Source organism: Lepisosteus oculatus, chromosome 9 (genome assembly GCF_040954835.1).
Source record: "Lepisosteus oculatus isolate fLepOcu1 chromosome 9, fLepOcu1.hap2, whole genome shotgun sequence".
In the NCBI taxonomy this organism is placed as follows: domain Eukaryota; kingdom Metazoa; phylum Chordata; class Actinopteri; order Semionotiformes; family Lepisosteidae; genus Lepisosteus; species Lepisosteus oculatus.
In genome coordinates, this window is record NC_090704.1 from 23,913,254 (window position 1) to 23,939,060 (window position 25,807).

Below are 25,807 nucleotides of genomic sequence, written 5' to 3' on the forward strand. Positions count from 1 at the left end.
ATAGGTTCAAAGTTGTTTCCTGACTTTTGGATCTTAAGCAACAGTGAGGGTCATATATTCAGTACTTCATTTAAAAAATGTTTTTTTAGATGCATGACTTTCTCATGATAAATATCCTTTCTAAATACATTTCACTTTTGCTATTAAGGTCAGTACTGAATAGTTTAAGAACAAGTAAAGGTTTATTCCATGCTGAAAAGAGAAGAAAAGAAACAAGAACTGACACCTGAAGAAGACTCTACAGCTGAAACATTGAGTTTCTTTTCTTCTCTTTTCAGCATGGAATAAACCTTTACTTGTTCCTTTGCAGCCTATGCGTGTTGACGCACTACCTACTTGAGCTACTGCAGAGTTTTCTTACATATTACTTACCACCATTTGCTGTGACTTGGAAAAACTATGCAGTATCTTTTGAAAAACAGCCCTTTGTCTATTTGTGCCAGCCACGTGTTACTGGCAGTCCTCAAATGTGTCAACTACTGTGAGGAAGGCCTTCCACACTCCAGGACTGCTTGTGCACACAGCCCCGCCTCCTCTTCTCGTTTGACCGATCTCTCGGTTCGTGTCCGCGATGCAGTTCCAGTGCTGACCCCCACTCTTCGTCACACACCACTTGGAGTGGTCCACCATGATGCTGAAAGGCCTGGCCTCTGGCAGCTGCATAGTCTTCACGTTGTACACCTTGTGCGCCACAGAGCAATTCGACGGCAGAGGCTGATGAAGCTTCCCCCAGCTTTTGGCAAAGAAGTCGTCTCCTAAATAGTTAACCAGCAAACCTGAATAGAGATCTGAAATGGAACAGTGTCACAGGTTCCATGTTAGAATCTGTCCCAGACACACTTTCTACCCAACCAAAAACAGGAAGTGCACTACAGTAGCTACCAAAACGTCAAACTGAAACTGAGAACAAGTGAATGTGTATTTCTCCCCCCTCTCAGGGGTGGATGCAATAAGAGGTTCCCTTTAATGAAATCATGGCATCAGTTTAGCATTCCTCACAGAGCAGTAACACTGAAACACAGGTAAAACATGAGGTTTCCTCTGCAAACATGTGGCTCAACAAGGTAAAAAAGTATTGATTTCTTGCCTCTTTATCTTCACAGACTGTAGTCTTGAGTTTACTGATGCGGTCCATTGGGAACAAGAACACTATTTTACTTGGCCTGGGCTTCCAGATTCTGCAACTTGCTTGGTACGGCTTTGGATCAGAACCCTGGTATGTGCCTTGTATTCTGTAGGAGTAGAAAACCCAGGAGCTTTTCCTAACAGACACTGTAGGTCACAGATCATCAAGTATAATTTGTGAACCTTTAATATCAGTCCTATTCTGAGTTATTTAAAATTATTAAGCAGGTACTGTCACTATTAAACCAAACATTTAATCTTATAAACCTGAAATACAGTCGCTGTTTTATGCATATTTCTAGTTTGATACTAGTTTTCCTTCTTGGTTTCTCCTCAGGATGATGTGGGCTGCTGGTGCAGTTGCAGCTATGCAGCTATACCTTCCCAGCAGTCAGTGCTCTTGTATCCAGGACAGCTGAAGCAGACCAGCAAGGTACCCAGGGCAAGAAAAAAGTCGCTTTGTACAGAAACTCAGCTGTTGGTTTCTGTCATCCATCTGAAAATGAAAGCACTATGTATTTCTTGTACTTGTAATCTTGCAACTTCTCTGTTATGCCACAAAGCTGTGTCGTGAAGTCAGACAGATCTATTCTTTCACCCATTTGGTTTGACAGTTCTGTTTGAAAAGCTCATAAATATCCAATGCTCCATCCACTAAGAGAGAGCTCAGTAGTCTTAAGTGTAATGGCTAGATTAGAGGGCATCCAGTATGGTTCTTGATTGTCAAAAGATTGGCCTGTGAAACTAATTAAATTAGCTTAAGCTAGTAATTAGTTGTTAATACAGTAACTAGGAGTTTTAGGTATCTAAAACCCAGAAATCTTTTTGGCCTTGAGAGCTGGAGCAGAAGATCTTGTCTTGATCGTTGCACTAGCTAATCTAATGTTTGTGCTGTGCTTGTGCGTTCTTAGCTCTCCCTGCTCATTAGAACTGGTGAGACAGTGAAGAGAAGCACAACATGTTTGCAGTCAGTCAGTGAGGTTAGGTGCAGTTTTAGTCAAGGGGCTGTTCCATGTCTTGTCCTGTGCTAAATGCCAGCATTGGGGGTTAAGACTTTTTAAAATAAACTAAAATGTACCCTACATGTTTGTCCTGTACGTATCTTCATGTGATCCTGCTAGATTTCTGCTTACCTAAGTCTTCTTGTGAATGGTGTGTGGAAGGCTGACGGTCTCATTCTCTTATAGGTGTGGTTCAGGGGATGATCACTGGGATTCGAGGGCTGTGTAATGGCCTGGGACCGGCGCTGTACGGGTTAATTTTCTACATATTCCATGTGGAGCTTAATGAACTCCCAGTGAGTAACAGTGGCCTGGGAGCCGAGTCTGAATCATCACATCACTCTCAACACAATCATCAGGTAACGTACAGTGTCCAGCTTCATGGAATTGTCATTGAAACTCGTCATTGAAATTGTCAGTCTCTCAGAATTATGCTCTGGAATGTGAAATGTAGTCAAAATGGTATGAGATGGTGAAACAAATATGAAACCAGACAGGTAGGATTTTGATGTTCAGTTTCTATGTAACCATAGAACTTGTCTCTATCTTATAAAAGGGAATATCATTCTTCGCAGGACATGTTACCTGTCATGCCAGTATCCCAGAGGAGTCTTTCATGACTTGCAGTACATTGTAAGAATGGTTAGGTTAACACACTTGGATGCAGATTTTGCTGTTGATCTTCAGATACTTTTAGTGAGGCACTAACATTTTTTTGCAGTTGATGTTGGCCAACTAATAGCTGGTATCAGGAGTTATAAATGTGATGTCTGTGGAGTGTATGGGTACAGGTCACACTCTCATGGTCCCCCTGTGCAGTCTTACCTAAACTGTGGTCAAGTGAGTAGCTGCGTTGGTATGTGTTAGCTGCAAGGAGACATGTATTGGTTAATCCCAGCCTGAAAAACAGGGGTAAATCCAACATTTCAGCTGCTGAGACGTCTTCAGGGGATATTTCATTTCACATAGCACATTGAATGTCTCAAGATTAAGATATATAATACCCCTAAAAATCCTGGGTTTGGCGGGCTTCATTCTGCACTTTTTAATTACCGTCCCTTTGTGATTTATTTCTGTCCACGCAGAGTTCAATAATCCCTGGTCCTCCGTTCCTGTTTGGGGCATGTGCTGTGCTGCTCGCCCTGCTGGTGGCGCTGTTCATCCCTGAGCACACTAACATGGCCCCGCGGAGCAGCACCTGGAAGAAGCATCTGTCAGCCCACAGCCACCCCCACAGCCCCCAGGCACCTGGGGAGCCCAAGGAGCCACTCTTACAAGACAGCAACGTATGACCGCTGTTGCTTCTCAGGCGGTTTCTAGATACATCATTCTGCCATTTTTTATTTATTTATGGAGATGCCAGGTAATGGAAATTCAACACGAGTGTTAAGAGTACCATTTGGTAATATATTTAAAAATTGTCCAAAGGCACTATTGCAATAGCTCTATTTATTGAATTCAATATAGTTAGAGAGGATTTTTTATACATTTTTGTCATAAATTCTACATCGGCATGGCTTAACCAGGGACTTGTGCCTTGTAGAACTGGAATGTTACTGAACACAGTGTGTTTGTCAGTCATCCTGCTTTGAAGCGGTGTGATAATATGGGTTGAAGTGCAATCGGTTCACTAGAGAACACTCAGCCCATTAAGAGCTTTACCTCTTTTTCTCTTTTGACCCAAGACAGACTTTATTAAAAGTCAGAATGATGTACAGAAAAAAGTGGTGTGGCCTCTTAAGCTTGTACATGACAAGGTCTTAATAGATGCTCTTGGGTGCAAAAGCAACATGCAGTGGGTCAAGAACAGTTCATTCTTTTGCGGCTTTGTTATCATTGAAAAGTGAAAAGGACTTGGAACTTCGCTTGTTCTACACATCTTCATTTTTCTGTTCATATCAAGCAGTTGCAGCATGCAGTGCTGTCTCAGTTTCTGACTACCTTCCCATTTTCACAGTTTCAGTTGCAAGTAAGCTTCTGCCCACCAAGAGGGTGGGGATTGCTGGGGGCTCATGTAGTTTGTGTCTCAAGAACCTTTATCTGAACATAGAGCTAGGCGTTGTGCAGCATCATGCAACTGTGAAGCTCAAGACAAAGTGCACAGGACCAAAAAATATGCTGTTCAAACTAGGGCATAGTAGTGACAAGATAATGACCTGGTGTGAATATGCCTTTTTTGAACTGTTATATTTATTAGAGGGCCTCAGAATATGAAATGAGTTTTGTGGCCTCAACTTGAAAGACGTGCATTTTTCTAAGTGGCCTTTTTCAGTAAGGATATTCGCAAGAACATGCTAATGTACCAAATAATAGAACATCAGATGTGAAATTCTCTGAAATATTTTTGTGTGCTCAATATATTTGAATGATTCCTTGAAAGATATTACTAGCGTGTAAAATATCGTAAGCTCAAATGTTTTTATTTTCCTTTCCGTTACGTACTGTGGTTATTACACTGCTTCACTGCCTTGTTTTTCTTTTAACCTTCAAGAAGATACTGTCATGGACACAGTTCTAAGTGTTGTAAATATAAAAGAGGTAAAGTTCAATAAAGTGGATTATTTTAATGTATGCAAGATGTATTATTTCATCTTAGTACTGTGTAACTCCCTTCCCTTCTTAACTTCAAAACATGCTCTGACTTTAGACATCTCAAAATATGATGCAGGATTCAACATTTGGATAATAACTGCTCCAGCAAGGTCTCCAGCTGTTGATTTAAGAATGCCTGGAAAATCTGTTGCATTGTGGTTCCTGATGACTAGAGTTGTGCACCTCAACCTTTTAAAAGTGTTCATATTTCTGTAATTGGGCCGAATATATAGTAGCTACAGGACTCTCACAAGCTTAGTTGGGCTCATCACTACCAGAATGGATACTGTGATGGGCTCAGTGGAGTAGTGGCACCACCCCGCATAGCTTCAGGTCTGTGCAAGAACACTGCCTTGATGAACAGATGAAGAGTGATGTCTGTGAGCGAGGAAGGTTCTCTCAATCTGACCGGCACTCCTTTAGTCCACATCAACAACTGCAACCTGCTGCCTCTTTATGGAGAGTGTTAATACCCTACTATAATGAAAACAGTAATTACAGGTATACAAAATATAAGACATGGCAGACTAAAAGCAAGAGAAATTCAAAGCAGATTTTAATTAGATGGATTAAGCAGTTTGAAAGAGGCAATTTGGTGCTGCTTTTAATTACACTGGTACTGTGTATGATTAAAAAGGTTGTGGCTTTTCACAGCGTTGGATTGGTTTTCCTAGAGTCTCAAACTGCTGCTTTTCCCAGAACATAATCCAAATAGTACAAGAGTTCTTTCCTTCTACTGATATTCAGCAAATATAAAAGCATAGCAATGGCTGACTAAATAGAGTGGTTGTCTTCCCTTGTCCTGGAAGAACCCAAGGTCTTAATCACAGGTTAGCTGAGTTCTGCTGAATTCTATTTTTTTGTGTCATATTTGTAAATTTGCTTTCAACTATTAATACCCAATAAGGAAGCTGTTTAAGCTGTTTAGAAGCTGTATTAATTAGTAGTTAGAAGCTGTATTAATAAATAGTACAGTACTATTAAATTCACGTGAAGCTAAAACCATACTGCAATACTTGGAATATCTAAAAACTGCAGGATTCAGAATTCTAAAGCTCAAATTACACAGTGGAGTAAAAAGTAACATTATGTTACTATACCTTAGATTTCACACAATATTAACTTTGCTTGTATTTAACTGCAATGTCCAGCAAAATCAGTCTTGATACAAAAAATGAGTGTAGATGCTGGATGTTTTCAGCGTGGAAAAAATATTTGAATATTAATACTATGATGTGCATATTGGACAATTCTATTTTAGTAGTTAAACCTTTCAGCTTTTTGGAATATTTCATTTTTACGTGTATCGCCTAAAGGAGTCTAATGTTTAAATGTTGGAACTCAATATTTTATGAAGCACTACTGCTCAATATAGGTGTAGGTTTTCAAAAATGTAGATCAATATGGTGTATATAATATGTTTCCATTTTTATTAAGTGTCAAAAATCCTTTTGGTAAATGTAACATCCCTCAGGCTACAAAGAAATTAGATATAATCACATATAGAAGCAGGATATGCACAGAGAAATAGAAAAGAACAACTTTGAAGTATCATCTGAAAGTTTATTTTACATACTGTGCAAAGAATTTGTAATCAGTTAACAGGAAAAAAAAACATTTAAAAACATATAACTGTCTTTCTAAGGCATTTATTGCCTTAAAACAAATGACATTTTTGTGGCTTGATATAAAAGATTAAATAAAAATACATAACATTGTCATCATTCTCTGTAAAAAATAGTTTCATAACTTTTTTTTTAACTTTAAATAGGCTAATAAAATAATTTGTACACATGTGTACAGTACCAATCAGATGAGATAATTATGCATTTACAAAGTATGATGCAAAAGTTAAGGAAAAACCCTTATTGTACTGTAAAATCTGGTAAGGTTAACCAGAAATAGCCTGCTTTTGTCTATATTATGAATGAATTATGAGGCAAAACAATGGATTTTCATTCAGTAATATTCCTTCCACAACATGCTAAATGGAGCCATGCACCCTGTCTGAGTCCTGCATGGTTGACTTTTCTTGTATTGTGTATTGAGATGCAATAAAATGGTTAATTGTAGCCGTAGTGCAAGAAGATGTTTAGTGCTCCCACTGCTGGCAGAGAGAAGCAGAGATGGAGAGAAACGTGCTGCTACACTGGTAGAGAAACATACAGTACTTCCCCAAAATCAGAACAGCTATCAATCCTACTGGGGAATAAACCTCCAAATAGTTTAGTTTAGTAGATTTATTGTACTAGATTTGTCGATGTTTAGTTAAATATTAATGCTTTGGCAATACTGTAATCCATAGGTTATTTCAATAAGAGTCTGAATTTTAATACATTTAAGGAACATGTCAGAGCTGTGAGTATCAAAGACACAATCTTTCAGTTTTATGTTTTAGAACTTCTATTGCAGAAAGATACCCAAAACCAAAATTATTCATTTGCAGATTTTGGCTTTCCACACATCTCCTCTTGTTATACCTGAGTTTGGACACTGTTTTTCACCTGCTTTGTGCTCATTTTCCCTCAGCTGTCTACCCCTTTGTGCCTACTCTGTCTTGTTTTCTCCTGCGCCTCATTTATCTGCTACTTTCCCTCTCTCCCTCACATCTTAAGAAGGCTCCACAGCTGAAACCTTGGGTTTCTTTTCTTTACCTTTCTTGATGGAATTAACATTTCCCTGTTACTTTGAATTTGAATGTCAGCACCTCTACAATACCAGCCTGACCAACAGTTGTATGAGAGAATGCTGAAGATGGTTGCCATTTAATTAGCAGAGGCAAGGTCAGCAAAATTACATAGGTAAAATATGGCAAGAAGAAGAGGAGCCAGAGGAGAAAATTAAACACACCACAAAGGATAAAGCCTGAAACTAAATTATACTGAAACTAAATACAAAATAAAGGATTCCTGCAAATCTGCAGGTTAGTGGCATTAATAAACTGTCATAACACACAAAACAAATGAAAAGGAGCATATCTTTTTGGGCAGTCTTAATTTTTCTGAGCTTTAGAGGATTTAGAATTGCAACAGGCATGGTTAACAGGTTCCACGCACACCAACATTATTCACATCACGAAGGGTAATGCTCCTGTATCCTGCATAAACTCATATTGTCTGAAGAAAAATAAAACAAAGGTATGACAATGAATTAAAGGCCTTTCAACGCCTTGTGAGTAAAACACAATGTTACAGTACATGAACATGACAAGTTTAATAAACGCTGAAAGAAGGCGGAGAGCATTACCTATCTGCACACAGTAAACCTGAAAACCACTGTAAACGAATCTGTCGTTGGAAGAAATTATTAGAGACAGAATTTAGTAGGCATACAAGATTCCTGGTTTATGTTAAAAAATAAAGGTCTTTCTCGATGTATCACAGATAGAAACTTCCAAAAGGCAAGCAAAATGAAAAGCTTGCAAAGTCATCAGTCCGTCATTTGTGAAAGAACAATTAACACAGAAGTGTGCAAATAGATTCCATTGTCACAGAAAACGTAACGAAATCGAGCAGCAATACATGCAAAACATAAATAAAAACACAGATTTCATGTAAAGTGCAGGTGTGACCAGTGCATAAACGTCCTAAAACATCCCGGAATTGTGTTTCCCAACGACGATGTAGACCACAGGATGTTCCATAGTGTGCAGCTCTGCGAGAAAACGTGGAAGCCGTTGTCCAGGCTGAAGAAAGGAGAAAAGAAAAGGAAGAATGAAACCCTATTTCTAGGGACTTTTAACACTAGTGCTTAGACCTGAATGCTGGAGCTGTACATTTCAACTAATACCACACACGCGTATTCCAAAAATAGAGATGGACGGTACAGAGACCGCAGGAAATCATCAGCTGTACAGATAAAACGTCTGAAGAGGCGCAGTTTGAGGTCAGCACACAGGAAAGAACGTTTACATTATGCCCAAAGACTAATAATTCCTTTTTTGGGACTCCTAAACGTGTAAACAATGCAACTACGGACAAAAAAGTCAGCTCGTCAAAAATGCAGAATTACTCCGATAGCTACTCACAATTACAAAAAGGATAGCATCACTATAAATGTAGATAAATGAGCAAAAATATAGGTATCCACAAGGAACACACAACAACAACAACAACACAGAAAAAAGAAATACCTGTTGCCTTGGTACAATGAATCCTTGCAGTTGGTATCTGTAGATCTCACTCCTGTCTGTTATGGCTACTGCCACCTGCTGGTAGAAGTGGAAATAAAACGCGAGTTGCGCCAGCAACGGTAAAGGTCACATTAAGGGATGTCAATTTTAAATGTTAGTTAAAACTACGTCTAGTGATTTTGTGCACCACTGAGTGCAGATTACAACAAATTTAGGACCACCAAGTCTCAAACATAATGCTTTCACTTAATCTGAGCCCTAGTTTACAACTTAAGATGTTTATGCTTCTATCTGTGAAAATAAGTACTAATTAGCACTGACTGTAACGGACTAACTGCTTATATCTAATATATAAGCGAAATAATACATAGAAAAAGCTTCAGGGTGGATTGCCAATCATTGCCTGTAAATTACCACAACAAACAGGACTGTTGGAAGAACATGTATCATTATTTGGTGCATATAATGCATAATATAATGCACCAAATTAGATCAATGCATTCTTGGGCAGCATAGAAATTGAAATTCACAGGAATGATGTATTCCAAAGGTAATGCAGACAGAGTCAAAGCCTGAACTACCATACCCATGAAAGGTTTTGCAGGATTAGAAGCATGGCACAGTTCAGATGACAGTAGGACTTAGATACAGTACTTAAGTCTTCAATTGTTTTTGGCATTATGTCTAAATGCTTTACATCAATGTCCATTCACCACTTCAGGCTGGGATGCAAATAAATGCATTTCTTAACAATATCCTGAAATGAGTGGCAAGGTCTTCTAAAGTCAGTATAGGGTTTCATTAATGAATATGAATAAGAGGTGTTTCAATACACCTTTTTTTAAATTAACAAATTAAAATAACATTATGCATTAATTATGTTGAGTATATTTATATTGACATCATTATCTCAAATTCAGTTCACTGAACATAGCACAAAGGCATAACTGAAAAACTGTTAAAAGACAAAAATGGACGACATGATGTGGTGGTAAGGACACTGTGATCTTATAAAGTTGAGCCTGGAACTGTATCTTTCTAGGGGAAAATTCCCCTCTACTTTTCTGGGGCAAAAATCAAAACAAATCCATTGCTATAGCAGTCAGCGATCTGAAATTAGATCTTTGTTTTCAGACCCTATTTCCATATCCCTCATGTGGCATTCCAAAAATACCCATTTACAACTTTACACCTCAATAACACCAAAGAAACACAACACAAGCACAATGGCAGTGAAATTCAGTCTATTGTGTCTGTGGCCCACTGTTCACAAAAGCACCCACTCTGGCGGCTGGAATGGAAAACGAGAAGCAAAGCGTCATTCTTTATTTTCTGAGCCTCTGCTCCTTTCCTGTAACTGTATAATTGTCAGCTGTTACTGTATCGCCAGTCTCAGCTGAGAAGCTGTTATAATAATGGTGAATTATTTACCGGATAAATGATTTCAAAGCAAAGCTCTAAATGAAAGCAAGCCCAAGCATGCATGACAACAAGGCAGTTGCTCAACACAACTGAAAGAAAGAGACTCAAAGCACTTCCTCAAAACCTTCAGAATCGCACACAGAGGGGGTTTCAGTGGCATGTTTCTACCATGCGTGTACCTGGAGACATCACACACAACTACAGTAGTCATCAGCTTATTCTGTTATAGAGCCAGATATCCTCAGATCTCTTAAAGCAAGCAAGGATCCAACTAGACAATACTGGGATCGATCCACCACTGCTGATGGTGTGATGCACTGTGTGATGCACTCTTCTGGTTCAGAAATTCCAAACCCTTTTCTTCACAGATTTACAAGGTACAACGCTGCAGAAGAAGCCGTATTTTGGATGAGACTTTAAACCAAGGACCGACCCACATTTTGGGCACCACAGATTCATATATTACCATTTACAAATGTGGGGGTTAGCCCTCAAGCAAAGGGAGAATCCAGAAAAGGTTTTAACTTCACGGCTTACTGATGTTCCCTCATCTTCCTCTGGATCAAAATCAGAACTACCCTGCTTCTACTCTACAAGTCAGCACTTCAGAGACATCGTTATTGGGACTTCTTGATAAATAACTTCGAGTATGCATCCTCAGACAGAGAAAGAGACTGCATCCTTTTTTTTTTACTCTGTGCCAGCACGACGGTACAGAAAATAACAGGTTGTGTCCTAGGCTTAACACAGCTAACTTTTAAACAAATACAATTTTCCCCTAGCAACTGTCATCTATATGCCAGAGAAAGATAGACACACAGTCACCGTCATTCACATTATCATCGTTCCCTTCCACCTCCAGCAATGTTATTCTCTAATTTATAAAGTATAATAAACAATGTTACATAAACATAAGTTATTTCACAATGGTATCTGTTTCCATTCATGTTTTTATATCTATACTGCATAGTGGATTAAACAATATGTGATGCAACATGTGGACACTCATTTTCATAGCTCTGTCAACGTCAACACAACTCCATCAATATACATTTTATGCCTAATAGTGTATTCCTGTCGGGAATATTCCTGACTTCTGTGTGAGCCTAGTGCTGAGAAAAGCAGCCATTAAACAAGGTTAATTAGTTCTCACTAAAACTTTGATTTTAAGAAATATTGTTCAGACATAATGCGGAGGGTTAGCATTAAATGAGAGAGGCTGTAATAGAATAATGGCTTCACTATAGTTTTGGAGTAGTTTTAATATGCGGAATGGTGCTTTCCTACACAGAACTATGGGAATACCATGCTACAGTATACTTTTTTAAGGAATGTGCTCTGTAGTAATACCATGGACCAATATAATAAAGCACTGTGAAACCTTGTCAGAACCACAGGAAACAGAAGCAAAATGATTTAAAACCAAAGTGCAAGTGCAAAAACCACAATAAATCCGCCAAGGTGAACTTCGTTGAGATTTAACAGGTGAATTACTGAACCTGCACAATGCATTTACACCTTTTCCTCTGTTTGGGCCTCTACAGATAACGTCAGATAACAGGTCAAGAAGAAAAACGGCCAGGTTCTGATCTGCTGGGGAGGAAATGTGTACCATCCCTGCGACCTGACAGCACAACACTCTGTCAGCAAGCCCCCAGCCTTATAGCTCTGGTCAGGACAAAGACCTGTACATGCTAATTGTGTTCGACAGGCACAATCATACAGCAGGCAGGAGATTAGGAGAGTGTTAATTGCGTTCAGTGGCAAAGGGAGTCAGGAGGCAGCCTGGTGTCAGGGGAGTGGGCTGTGTTTGCAGGTGGTCAGGGGTTCCCAGAGGGTGGGAGGGAGCTTCACCACAAAGGATCTCTCTCTGACAGGAGGGCTGATGAGCCATGAAATCCCATCAGCCCATGCAGGGGGCAGTTTGGTATGTAAAGAGCACACTTGTGACTGTTGTTTTGGGTGGTTGTGTTTTGTTTTAATCACAGACCACCAAGGGATCCTCCAAAGCCCAGTGATTCCAAGCTGTCATTTGAGGGTGAAACCACCTGATGCAAAATCATTTTTAACTGGAGACCTTTCTGTTTAATGCATTCTTTTGTGGGTTCTTGTTACATTTACAGGTATTTTGGTCTCATTAACAATAAGACTAGGTGTTAAAGACTTATCAGCATCACTGTGGTTTGCAGCTATTGTGCCCCTCCTTCCTATAGCAAGGATGAACAACTGCATCCTGTTTGATTTACTTAGCTGACCATTGATTAACTCTTTAACTCACTGCTTAAAGAATTAAGGATCTGCATCAACAAGGACTAGGGAATGGAAAGGAACAAAAATGCCCAGGCTGCACACACACTTGTGATAGAGAAAGAGGATAGATCCCTATATTCAGGACTATGTAAAACCTACTGTTATTTAAGAACCTTACTATTGTGACAGATCTCTTCTTATAGCAACCCTTTGATTAAAAAAATACATTGTAATACATGTATTGACTCTTGGGCTAAAACGTTTTCTTCTATTCTCTCTTTTAAATGCAGAATGCTTTACTCCAGGCTAATAAGATTTTGAATTGGGCACCTAGGAAATGTTAATGGTTTTCATCAGGTTCTGGACAATGTAAGGAAAGTCACGAATATGAGGAAATCATTTGGCCCACCCAGAGCATTTATTTGCTTAGCAGCCTCATTAATCTGGCAGGGCAGCCTGTTCCAGAGAAAGAGTATTCCCAGCACTCCAGTAACACGTCTCATGTTTTCCTAAATATCTAGTTTTCAATCAGGCTAAAAACTACAAAGGTAAAACATTTGTATTTGAAACTATTAATCCAAATAAGAGGGACCCTTTTTTGTTTTTCAAAATGCTTGTTTTCATTTTCTCCTTATAACACTTAAGTTTCTGTGCCAGGGGAGCACAATTCCAGCCTTGAAGGTTTGAAATGTCTAAGGCTTTCATTTCCTAACTAGCAAATTGCCATAATTATTTGCCTAAACAAACCAGATTAACCCCTGTGCCCAGGTGTTTCGGTGGTGATTTAAAGAGACCTACTGAAAAAGAACAGGTGGACTGTGGATCTCCAGCTAGTAGTTGTGCACCCTAGCACTACACCTTTACTCACAATATGCCTGGTTGAGCTTCAGTGTAGAGTTATAACATCAAGAGGCACAACTGACTTGATCTTATCAACTTATCAAGAAGGCTGGCTCTGTGTTGGGGATGAGCCTTGACCCCATGGAGGTGGTGGCTGAGAGGAGAATGCTGACCAAGCTCACAGCCATCATGAACGACGCCTCTCATCAGCTTCATGGGACTGTTATTAAAAGCGGAGTACTTTTAGCAACAGACTGCTCCAGCTACGGTGTTCAAGGGAACGTTTCCGCAGGTCGGCGGCTGTCAGGGTGTATAACGCTGCCCTAGGCTAGGACTGTTAGCCCTTCATTTGCTCGTCTATGGACAGCATGTTTGCTCCATTGTACTTTTTGGACAATCAGTCTGTATAAACCTATGCACATTTTGCACATATTTTATTGTTTTTACAGTGACTATGATCATCACATTTTGCACACACCTATGTATTTATTTTTTATTTATTGATTTTGTTGTCTTTTGTTTTATAACTATTCTGATGTCTGTTTTTGCTTGTCTTGGGCTGGACTGCTGTAACACATCAATTTGCCTTTGGGTTCAATAAAGTCATATCTATCTATCTTCACCACATGTCATCTCCAGGAAAAATGCTGGAAACGACAAACCTCTGTATATGTCTTCATGTCACAGAAACCGTTGACTTCAACACTTAAGCACTGTGAATGAGGCTCCTGAATTACCAAACTTTATCATGACTTTAACATTTAAAATAATTACAGTGAATAAAGCTAAAAAAACTTCAGTTACTCATACCTGAAGAATGAGTAACTTTTTCTAAATTAGCATGTAACAAACACTGACGTCTAATAGGATTTAAAAGGTGGGTATGTCATTGTATAAACACTAAAACCACAAAACATGACAAATATAATGTAATGGTACCTAGTACTTCATTAATGTATTGTATGTGTGACCTGCTTGAAGCACATCAATCAAATCTAGCCCACTACAGTAATGAATCTGACACCACTGGGTTGTTGTCTTTGTAATATTCATTTGTCATGTTCATGGCTTTTGTTGTAGATAACGACTGTATATATTTTTTTGGAATGTACACTTTCATGTTAAAGTTATTGCAAAAATTCTGTATTAAGTAAAATGACAATTTATGGATTTACAAATTATGCTGTTTAATATTTGTAACCAATTGGGTTGATCAACAGGGTGTCTACTGTTAAGCCTCGGGATACAGGAGTGTTGGTGCTGTTGAAAGCAAAATGAGCTGAAGACAATGCTTTGCTCCAGCTCCTGGTGGTGTGTTGTGGGATTTTGTCCCATTCCTCACATAATACCTGGAAGAGCATGTGCCCGTTCATTGATCTCTGTTGCCCTGGATGCTAAAGTCATCCCACAGATGTTCCATGGGGCTCCATGGGTCTGGGGAGAAAGGCATCCACAGAATAACAGTCCAATTCCCAGCACTTGAGAAAACAGACGCTCCCTGAGCAGCACGAGGACATGACATTCCAGCAGGACAACAGATCGCATCAGATTGAGGTCACTGGAGGGGAAGCAAGTGTGATGCCAGGACTTCATCAATGCTGTATCATGTCCATGTAGTCAAGCTGGCATCAGTTCCTACAAGTGGAGTTCTGTAGTGACTAGACACTCCTCTCCAGACCAGCACAGTTGATAGTGATGAGCAACTCTTGGCAAGATGTGTGACTCGTAGTCTGCATGATGGTAGCCTATCACTGTATGGACTTCATTTCACTGTAAGATCTTGCCAGGTTAGATACCTTTTGTTTACTTACAGTTTAAAATGCACTTACTTAATCCATCTCCCAATATACTGCTGACACAAAGGTGCCTCTGTACTTCGGCATTATGCCCAGCTTGTCAATAAATTTCATAAGCTAGACACAGTGGTTCTTTTATATATGTTTTTTTCAGATAGAGACAACTTAATGGTTATGCAGCAGTCACCATGATTCAACTGTGTTCACGGTTACTCATGATCACTGAAGTCGATAATACAAAAGATTTATTCAATATCCAAATTCTATACACTTTTTCTAAAACATGCAATTTATCATATTTGTCTTTTGATGTGCAGTATACAGTATATCACTAAGTGCAATCTGAACTTCATTGCACAATGTGACTAATTTGTATATTTTTTGTCTACATTGGTTCTCATAGAATAGAACTTTTTGCTTTTTTAAAACTGAGCTCCAGAACTTTTTTTTGTTTTTATTGTTCCTTTTTGTAAAACAAAATTAAATAGTGCTCAAAAGGCAATACAATCCTAATGGACTATGGCACATGACAAAAGGTGATTTATATAACTACAGATGCAGCCATTCAAAATGAGCGGGGTACGCTGCGGTACAACGCGGTAGGCATATCGCATCAAATACCGTCAGAACACGTCATTTCGCGTCATACCGCCCTTTACTGTATGCAAATTATATTATGTTAATAGTATCCAGAATCACCTTCTAAAACTGGCAGGTGGAGCTAATAAAACTTTCATGTACAGCATTTGAGTTGTCACCAGAAAAAAACTGGTTTTGAATCCTGCTCACTGCTGAAGGACAATCTTTACTCAGTTAAGAATTTAAGTTGTATACTCTTTAGACTATCAAATTTAAACTGTGTATTACAGCATGTTAATCATTAGACATTAAAAAGTTGGTATATTTTATGAAAGCAAGATTGGTCAGTTGGACAAGAGTACGCAGCCTACCACCTTTATAATAAATTATTTTAATTATGCAGAAATATTTTATTAATCAAAGTCTTTACCAAGATATTACTAATAGTATTAATAATGAATGACTTCGGACAAGCTTTAAACTCAAAGTATTACCCTGGTCCACATTCTTTGTAATCGTCTTTGTAAACGAAAAGACTTTATTTTTTCATTGACAAAAAGTAACACCACAGCATTTCGTTGATCCGATCACACATTCGTTTTCAATCATACAAAGTCTTGAGAATCACCGATTCACTATGCCTTTCACGTGCTCATAAAAGATACTAATTTAGGAACATAAACAGATCACTGTATGTAAACTATACTGTATATGGCTGGTCTTGGTAGTTTAAAGAACAAATACACACCAGTATTCCATTTCTCCCTAAACATTTTAAGCATCAAAGTCTTACATGTGGTTATTTCAGAAACGGTTTTATGTGCTGCTTCTGACCATATTATTGTAGTTTTATATACTTTGTGAAAATTGATCGTTTTAACCTTTTCTGCGAATAAGCTCGTTATCTGAGTAAACAAAAGCATACTTTTAGAATTTGATCAATAGGGAATAGAATATGGAATCGCATATCTAAATAAATTAATAACGATATAATTATATTAATGTACTGTTGCACAAAAAGTAGTATAAGACTTTCCATTGATATCTGTATTGCTGTTACACTGCATGACCTGTCACTTTCTGTGGTGTGATGGCTTAAGTGACTGACTTATAAGGCTGAGGTTGGAGGTATGATCCCAGCTGTCAACGCGGTAGGCGTTGAATTTTCTTTTAACAAATAAACATTTCTTTGGAAAACTAAAATAGCAAATATTATTGTCATTATATTGAAATTTTTTATATTTCTAAATATCACAACATGTTCATACTGTACAGTATGTACACAGTGGTACTGCAGGGTGTAGGGCGCAAACCCACGTAATTTTAAAGACCTCTACTTGTGAAACTTTTCACAGCCTGTACATAAAGCTATATACACAATACTGCTGACAGCAGGAAAATTCCTATTCTTTACTCAGCAGCTTATTAAAAACAGCACCCACGTTGTTCAAGACGATTTTTTTTTACACAGAAGACTGACAGAGGTTCACGTTGTGATTTATTTTTCTAAGAAAACATGTGTCAGTCTGTCCGTGGGGGGAAAGTGGACTGTCTTTCATTGGAAGACTTGCCCTATTCTACCTTGAAAATGAATAAGTTGAGAAAAGACTTGTGAAACCAGTTTGTTAACAAACAATGTAGACACAGAGACTCAGACTGTGGATTTAAATTTGGCACAGCCAGCACAGAGAGACAGACAGAGATAGAGACAGAGACAATATAGTGCCCATAATATTTGATATTTTAGTTTTTCATAAATGTTTATTTGTTAAAAGAAAATTCACAGCAACAGCTGGATTTGAACACTCACCCTCAGGCTTATAAGCCAGTCACTTCAGCCATCACGCAACAGAAACAGACACGTAGCACGTACTGAAACAGCCATACACATATCAATAGAAAGTCTTATACTACTGTTTGTGCAACAGTACATGAATATAGTTATATTATTATTAATTTCTTTAGCTAGCTATCCGATTTCATATTATATTCCCTATTAATCAAATTCTAAAAGTATGCTTTTGTTTACTCCGAAACGAGCGTATTCTCAGAAAAGGTTAAAACAATCCATTTTCACAAAGTACATAAACACACAGCAATATGGTCAGAAGGAGGACGTAAAAACATTTCCGAAATAACCACATGTAAGACTTTGATGCTTAAAATGTTTAGGGAGAAATGGAATACTGGTGTGTATTTTTTCTTTAAACTACCAATACCAGCAATATACAGTTTACATAATATGTTTATGTTACTAAATTAATATCGTTTATGACATTCAGATGCGTTATGCTCCTATTCTTTTTATGCTCAGCTACTAAAATTTCCCTTTAGTTGCAAAATTCCATATAAATATTTAATACTAAGCAGAAACGTGCACAGTAAAGAGATTTAATGATTAAATCTTTTCACTACCGACCAATGCACCACGAGTGCCCCTGTCATCATTTTGGCCAGCCAATCACGTACCGCGGTACGGCGCGGGGGCTTGTGCATAGTTGCGTGCGGTATGGGGTTTGTACGGCGAACTTTGAATGGCTGCATCTGTATTCAATTAGTTTTTCATTTTGAAATGTAAAATTGTTACTTTGAAATTAAGACACCAGCCAAATGAAGTCAAATCACATCATGGGTCTCAGAGAATCTAAGCAATAGTTTTAAGTCTTTCTGTCATTACTATCGTTAATGTGTTTTGCTGTAGTTAAACATTGTTTTCATGTCTTGTGACTTACTGCCACCTGCTGGCAAAACCTGCGCTGGAAAGGTTGGATCTTCCCCACTCAGCCAGGTTCACTCCTGTTGTGTGATTCAGCTCTGGCATTTTTAGAGATCTCTTTAAATCAACTAAAATAAACTAAATTGAACTAAAAATGAATGAAATATTGAAATTGAATTAAACTAGAAATAATTAGTTCAATTAAGCATGTTTCATTTGGCTATTATGATGTATTATTGTATTGTTCAGAAAAAGTCTATGAAAGTAGCTGTCCTGTAATTTGCTAATGTTACTGTTAAAATGGAAGTTAATGCCATTTCAGGGAGCCTTGCTCTTAGGTACAAAAATGAACATTTAATTTCACTGAAAAACAAAAATTCACGGAGGAGACATTCCACATAAAGTGATCATCTTTTTCTTTTCTCATTCACTGGAGGGAAAAAGGCACTATATACATAAACCGTTAAATAAACATGATTTTATTTTCTAAAGAAAGATTTTTGTGCATACAGTAATGTACTGGAAGTAGTTCAGGTGGGTAACTGCGTCAGCATGCCTAGGCTGCAAAGGAACAAGTAATAGGTTTATTCCATGCTGAAAAGAGAAGAAAGAAAACAACATTTTGGCCGTGGAGCCTTCTTCAGGTGCTACCTGCTCACACCTGAAGTCACACCTAAAGAAGGCTTCAGGGTCGAAATGTTGTTTTCTTTCTTCTCTTTTCAGCATGGAATAAACCTATTACTTGTCCCAGTAATGCACTTGTTCATTACGGAAACCAATTTGATTTCTGTCTCTTACTTAATCACAGATGGGAAATTTGCTTTGCAGGCTGGTAAAGACATAACACATAATACATTTATAGACACAACACATTACCCAAGACATTTAAACACTATATATTTAACTGATGTACTGTGAGAAAGAAAACCAATATACAGTGTAGTTCATAAGTATTTGGACAGTGACACACTTTTTGCTGTTTTGGCTCTTTTCCAGCACATTGGATTTGAAATGAAACAATAACTATGAGGTTATAACCCTTTCTTTGAGGACGTCAGGATATCGGCGTCCACATCATAGTTGGGATGTTTGTTCCAGGCCCCAAACCCTTTGAATAAAAATATGCATTTCCCTGTTTGGTAGATTATTTAAACCTCTTATATTTTTTTAAAAATCCAAATAGTTTCCCCTAGTTCGTGTTTCACTACTCAATCTTATGAAGTGCAATAGGTCAGTAGCTTTGAGGATTGTGAATGCTTACAGTAAATTAGGTCTTGCTATAACTATGAATAGAATTATGAAGGCTAAGAATGTCTTATTTTTTTAATGGTGTAGTACACCAATAAGATATTTACAGACAACATTAAAACTAACATACCATTTTGTGATTTAGTTGAAAAGTGTCTGGTCATGGATGTGGTAGTGTGCTCACCTATTTGAATAACACAACTTTATACAAAAACATGAATGCAATTATTTTTATTTCAGAAACAGTAGTTCCCATCATTAAAACTCCTTTTTTGATTTTGCATTGCAAGGAGTTTCCCCTCCATGTTAAACATGTTTGATGGTGGCAGATGGATTATTACAGAAAGGCTCTGGATAAAGCAGTCGACATCTTCGACAGCAAAGATGGTTTTTTTGGCATCTTCCTGGAGTTTGGAATTCCAGGGATCCCTGGAAACACAGAGTGGTTTGACATGTCACTGTTCCAGTTTCTTTATTCCATGGCAGCAGGTCAGATAGACTTTGGATACAGTTCTACCCAGAGGCATCTTAATGTCAGGTTTATTCAATAAGAAGCTATTTGATTAAAGGTGTGTGGTAATTTGGCTATTAGACAACTGTTTTTCAGTCATTTCAATCACATTCATAACCATTATTCCTGTCATCTTCTATTGGACTATTCACCCCTGATCTGTACTATTACCTGTCCCTTAACCAGTTCAATACACAAATTTCCCTAAATGCCTATTGCCTTTAATTTAAGAAGAACATTACCAAAAGCATCTTTAAAATCTAATCATATCATTTTGTACGTTCTGTGTGTTTAGTGCTGTGACTTGTTTGAAGAATTTTAACAAGTTGGTAAAGGAAGAATGACCTTTTCTAAAACCATATTGACTACTGCTAGGGTCTTATTTTCATATGAGCGATCCTGTTGTTTAGTTCTAAAGTGGTTTTCATAACTTTACTTGTAAAAGAAGATGTATTAGCTTATATCTTGTCATATAAGTCACATTTAGTCATATTTACTAAACCGAGAGATACTGTAGAAGGGAATGAGGGAGGGCACTGAAAATGGAGAAAATAGAGTACTGTTGAAGAGGACTGCCAAAGATTGATGCACTGGACAATGGACTATTTAGAAGAAGAGAGATCAGGGAAGAGTAGAGGTGCACAGTTAACCACTTGATCAGAGTGGAGTTTGGAGTTCTGCCTCACCATTCCTATGGAGGTAGCAGTGTCAATAAAAAGTGACGTTTGCAGAAGTTTAAGGCCAATTTGTATAAAAATCAGTTTGTTTTTTAAAGGATTCTAAATTTAGATGAATTCCCCCATTCTACATAAATTCCATCCAATGTCTAATTCTGAACCACACTTGTCACTAATGTGCTACACAAAATAAAATCACAGTCACAAACTAAATACTCACCATCTGGAGTGTTCTGAGGCTTGTTCCTACTGAATTTGTCCAAACTAAAAACTTCTTTTTTGAAGAACTATGAGCACACAAAGAAAACAATTTAGGAATATTTCTTCCACAGGTATTATACTTGAACTGTTACGTACTGTATTGATCTTGATAAATTTGTAGTCATTATTCACACAGAACATTCAGCATTGGCCACCATAGCAGTTGCTATTCTTGTTGATTGCAATTAATAGGAATGTCTTCTAGAATGTTATTTGATGTACAAATGAGCATTCTATTCAAATAATTTCTGTAGTGCTAATATTAAAAATACAATAATGCCCAAATTAATTAATAATTAAAGTTTGGGTATCTAATCCATACCTTGTGTTTTTGAGGCTCGGTGTACTCATCAGGCACTTTAAATGGTCCAAAGCTTTCACAGCTCCAGCGTCCACTGGATGTTCCCTGGGCTCTTAAGTTTTCCAAAGATGGATTTGTTTCATTCTGAATTCTGACGTCTTTTGACCTATTACCCATGATCTTATGCTTTAGCATGGAGCCAAACTTTTTCAAAGGATGTTTCTTGACTTTCTGGCTCACATTCACATCTTCATCCGGCCTATTAACTGCAAAGGGGATGTTGCTGTGCGAGAGAAGCCCTTTGCTCTCAGATGTTTTGGTCAGTTGCACTGGGGTCATATAATGTTTTGCTATGTCAATGCGCAGACCACTCTTGCTTTGGGCTGGACTGAGATTTTTGTCCTTATTAAGGCTGGGAGTGTACACATACCAAGATGAGTGTCCGGGCAACTCCTGTCACAAAAAAAACAAAAAGTTACAGTTCAGTGATTGATGTTTCATTTTTAAAAGTAAATCAAAACAAGTAACACTTCTCTTACGGAAAAGAAGATAAGGATTATGGGGTGTGTATATGTTTTTAGCACTGACGTTAACACTAGAATAAAGGCAGACAATGAAATATAAAATAAGAAATCAATGTGAATGTTTACAATTGCATGTATAGAAAATAATGCATCTCAATTTTTTTTATGATGCAGATATCAGTTTGGAAATGTAGACAATACTGTGAGCAAGTCTCTCCATAGTAGCATTAACTCACCTGATTGCTCTTGTACTAATTGAGTGATTAAGCTGACATCCACAGACAGGTGAGTTTAGTACGTATGCTATGAACTGACAATAGGGATATTTCTGAGATGTTATACAGTATTAGGGAAAACAAATCTGGATTTGTAGTTTTATTGTAAAGGAAAATGCACAACAAATCATATTTACAAAATAAGAGTTCCATTTTCCAGTACTTTCTACACAAATGTCTGTTAATTAGGTACAGAACAGGTCCATCCTACTTTGATAAGAGACATTTTTACAGGTTTGGAACTGTTGGTCATACCTCATCAACCACATCATGCGAAGACGACTCCAGAAGTCGTGTTTTCATACAGTCTGGCCTCGAGGAGCTCTTCATAGTTTTCTTAACTGTCTTCCCTGAAGCCTTACACTGCTGTACTCCTTCTACATCCTGGACTCCTTGAGCCAAATAATCTCCAGGCTTCTCTGGGGTCTCAGAAGCAGAACAACCTTTTTTCTTATTAGAACAAGGTGTCACACCAACAGCTTCTCCTACGGAACGTGATGAGCAGGGCTTATCCATAGTGTCTTCTGGCTGGAAACTGTTTTCAAAAACACTTTGGACTGTTGGAGAAAAGTCCTTTGGAGACTTTTTCATAGAAGACTGTAGTTTTTTACTTCTGACTGTAGTTACGTTTGTGTCCACAATTTTGTCCTGTGTGGACTTACTGGTTTTCTGAGAAATGAGAGATTGTGAAGATGGAATTGAACACCCGCTTCGTAAACCATAATTTGCAATAGTTTCTTTAGCCACACAACAGGCCATTTCCTTGATCATTTCTGGATTCTGTGAGGCAATTCCTACTTGTAATACTTTCTTGCTGCCAATGGATTCCATCAGTTTGCTGTAAACAGAGCTAACGGTTTTCTTGATGGCTTGCTGTAATGGAAGATGTTCTTCAGCCTTTGGTTCACTGATGGTTAGAGTGGAAACCTTTGTCAATTCCTTCAGCGCATCTTTGGTGAGTTTCAGTGCCAGGTCCCTGACCTGAGACTCGGACAGCTCTTCCAGTTCCCCAGAATAATTTTCTGGGTTGGGGAATCCAGGGCGAATTTTCAAAAGCAGTTTTGCCATGATATTTTTCACTGCATCTGTATGACACATAACAGGTGAAGGTTCTAACTGGTCCATTTTGGTGCACATGAGCTGCTCAGTGCTCAGGGTTTCCATATCAATGGCGGCTTGAGGAGCATCTGAAGACTCGATATCTGAATGTTGGAACTTCATAATTTCTCTCACAAGAGAATCAACTATCTTTTGGGCCAGGGCCTCACTCTTGGCTGCTACTGCTTGTTGTAAGTTGTCTTTGGAACCAGCACTCTGCAGCAGTTCTCTGTAAATACAGCTGGCCACTTGTTTGACAGAAACCAGCTCACATTGGATATTGCTTCCCATTGTTGGATTACATTCTGAGGTATCTGGGGCTGTAAATAGTTTCTTCAGCACATTGTCAATAATGCCCACAGCAAATTCACTGAGCTCCCAACAAGATAAACTATCCATAATCTGTTCTTGTTTCTTCTCCCTCTTTGGAGAAATAGGATGAATTCTTAAGAGCAGTTTAGTTACAATTTTTTTCACAATATCTGAATATGGTAGGGGAATATCAGAAAGTGTTTGAATATCAGAAGCGGGCTCTGGAGGTGACATTCCCTTTTCTTGGCAACCAAGGTTAAAGGTGTCATTTTCACTGCTGTTCACATCATTAGTGGCTTCGTTTGTAATGAAGGAAGGAGAAGGACCTAAGGCTGAAGACTCAGCTGTTGAAAAGTAGAGCTTTGAGAGCTCTTTAACCAAAGATACAATAATGGCATTGGACACTTCCTGATTTTTGGACATTATTGCATCGTATAATGCAATAAGGGAGCCACTTTCTTGCAGCAAGTCATTGTACACTTTTTCAATCATTTGGTCTGCATCCAAAGGCTGAATAAAGATGCATCTGTCATGGTCAGGTGTGCCTATAGTAATTCCTGGAACAGCTGATAACTGCATGATCACAGATTCAGTAATACTTATAACCATTTCACTCAAGGTTTGCAGAGGTCTCTTCAGATCTTCAGCACTGGACTCAGGGCTGAAACAGTTTAGCTGAATTTTCTTTAGCAGATTATCTGTGACTCCATGTACTATTTCAGAAGAAACAAGGGAAACTTCAGAAGACTGTGCTATGGGTGTTGCCTCTTTGTTGTGCTCACTACCGATTCTAATATCACTCATCAGCTCATCAACCTTCACATCATGCGAAGAGGACTCCAGAGGTTGTGTTTTCATACAGTCTGGGCTTGAGGAGCTCTTCTTAGTCTTCTTAACTGTCTTCCCTGAAGCCTTACAATGCTGTACTCCTTCTAGACCCTGGACTCTTTGAACCAGATAATCTCCAGGCTTCTCTGGGGTCTCAGAAGCTAAGCAATCTTTTTTCTTATTAGAACAAGGTGTCACACCAACAGCTTCTCCTAGGGAACGTGATGAGCAGGGCTTATCCATAGTGTCTTCTGGCTGGAAACTTTTATCAAACCCACTTGGAACTGTTGGAGAAAAGCCTTTTGGAGACTTTGTCATAGGAGACTGCAGTTTTTTACTTCTGACTGTTCGACCAATAACAGGTGAAGGTTCTAACTGGTCCATTTTGGTGCACATGAGCTGCTCAGTGCTCCGGGTTTCCATATCAATGGCAGCTTGAGGAGTACTGGACTCAGGGCTGGAACAGTTTAGCTGAATTTTCTTTAGCAGATTATCTGTGACTCCATGTACTATTTCAGAAGAAACAAGGGAAACTTCAGAAGACTGAGCACTGGGTGTTGCCTCTTTGTTGTGCTCTCTAGCAATTCTAATATCACTCATCAGCTCATCAACCTTCACATCATGCGAAGAGGACTCCAGAGGTTGTGTTTTCATACAGTCTGGGCTTGAGGAGCTCTTCTTAGTCTTCTTAAATGTCTTCCCTGAAGCCTTACAATGCTGTACTCCTTCTAGACCCTGGACTCTTTGAACCAGATAATCTCCAGGCTTCTCTGGGGTCTCAGAAGCTAAGCAATCTTTTTTCTTATTAGAACAAGGTGTCACACCAACATCTTCTCCTAGGGAACGTGATGAGCAGGGATTATCCATAGTGTCTTCTGGCTGGAAACTGTTTTCAAACCCACTTGGAACTGTTGGAGAAAAGTCTTTTGGAGACTTTGTCATAGGAGACTGCAGTTTTTTACTTCTGACTGTTCGACCAATAACAGGTGAAGGTTCTAACTGGTCCATTTTGGTGCACATGAGCTGCTCAGTGCTCCGGGATTCCATATCAATGGCAGCTTGAGGAGTACTGGACTCAGGGCTGGAACAGTTTAGCTGAATTTTCTTTAGCAGACTATCTGTGACTCCATGTACTATTTCAGAAGAAACAAGGGAAACTTCAGAAGACTGAGCTCTGGGTGTTGCCTCTTTGTTGTGCTCACTACCGATTCTAATATAACTCATCAGCTCATCAACCTTCACATCATGCGTAGAGGACTCCAGAGGTTGTGTTTTCATACAGTCTGGGCTTGAGGAGCTCTTCTTAGTCTTCTTAAATG

The 25,807-nt window shown here is 38.5% G+C and overlaps 2 protein-coding genes and 1 pseudogene across 2 annotated transcripts in view; 2 read left to right on the forward strand and 1 right to left on the reverse strand.

The window, feature by feature from the left end:
• The window catches only part of LOC138241222 (acyl-CoA-binding domain-containing protein 6-like), a 496,682-nt gene that overhangs the window by 288,373 nt on the left and 182,502 nt on the right, over positions 1–25,807 (forward strand). The gene's annotated exons all lie outside the window — the stretch shown is intronic.
• The window catches only part of LOC138241247 (deoxyribonuclease-2-alpha-like), a 119,495-nt pseudogene that overhangs the window by 46,102 nt on the left and 47,586 nt on the right, over positions 1–25,807 (forward strand).
• Positions 451–25,678, reverse strand: LOC138241248 (uncharacterized). The gene is made up of 5 exons (XM_069194361.1): positions 22,506–25,678; positions 21,473–21,904; positions 21,110–21,176; positions 3,180–3,374; positions 451–788 (listed from the first exon to the last, which is right to left on the reverse strand). Exons 1-5 carry the CDS (start codon positions 25,533–25,535, stop codon positions 451–453), a joined length of 4,062 nt encoding a protein of 1,353 aa, XP_069050462.1. The 5' UTR covers positions 25,536–25,678.

What these genes read in the sequence shown, in the direction of transcription:
- LOC138241248 (XM_069194361.1), bottom strand. Translation starts at nt 25,535, where the DNA reads ATGGAATCCCGGAGCACTGAGCAGCTCATGTGCACCAAAATGGACCAG. An exon ending in GCCTCAGAACACTCCAGATG is followed by an intron (nt 3,375 to 21,109) that starts GTGAGTATTTAG and finishes TGGGCTCCCCAG; the next exon opens with GTGCCTGGGGGCTGTGGGGG. An exon ending in AAATAAATCACAAAGGGACG is followed by an intron (nt 789 to 3,179) that starts GTAATTAAAAAG and finishes GTTCCATTTCAG; the next exon opens with ATCTCTATTCAGGTTTGCTG.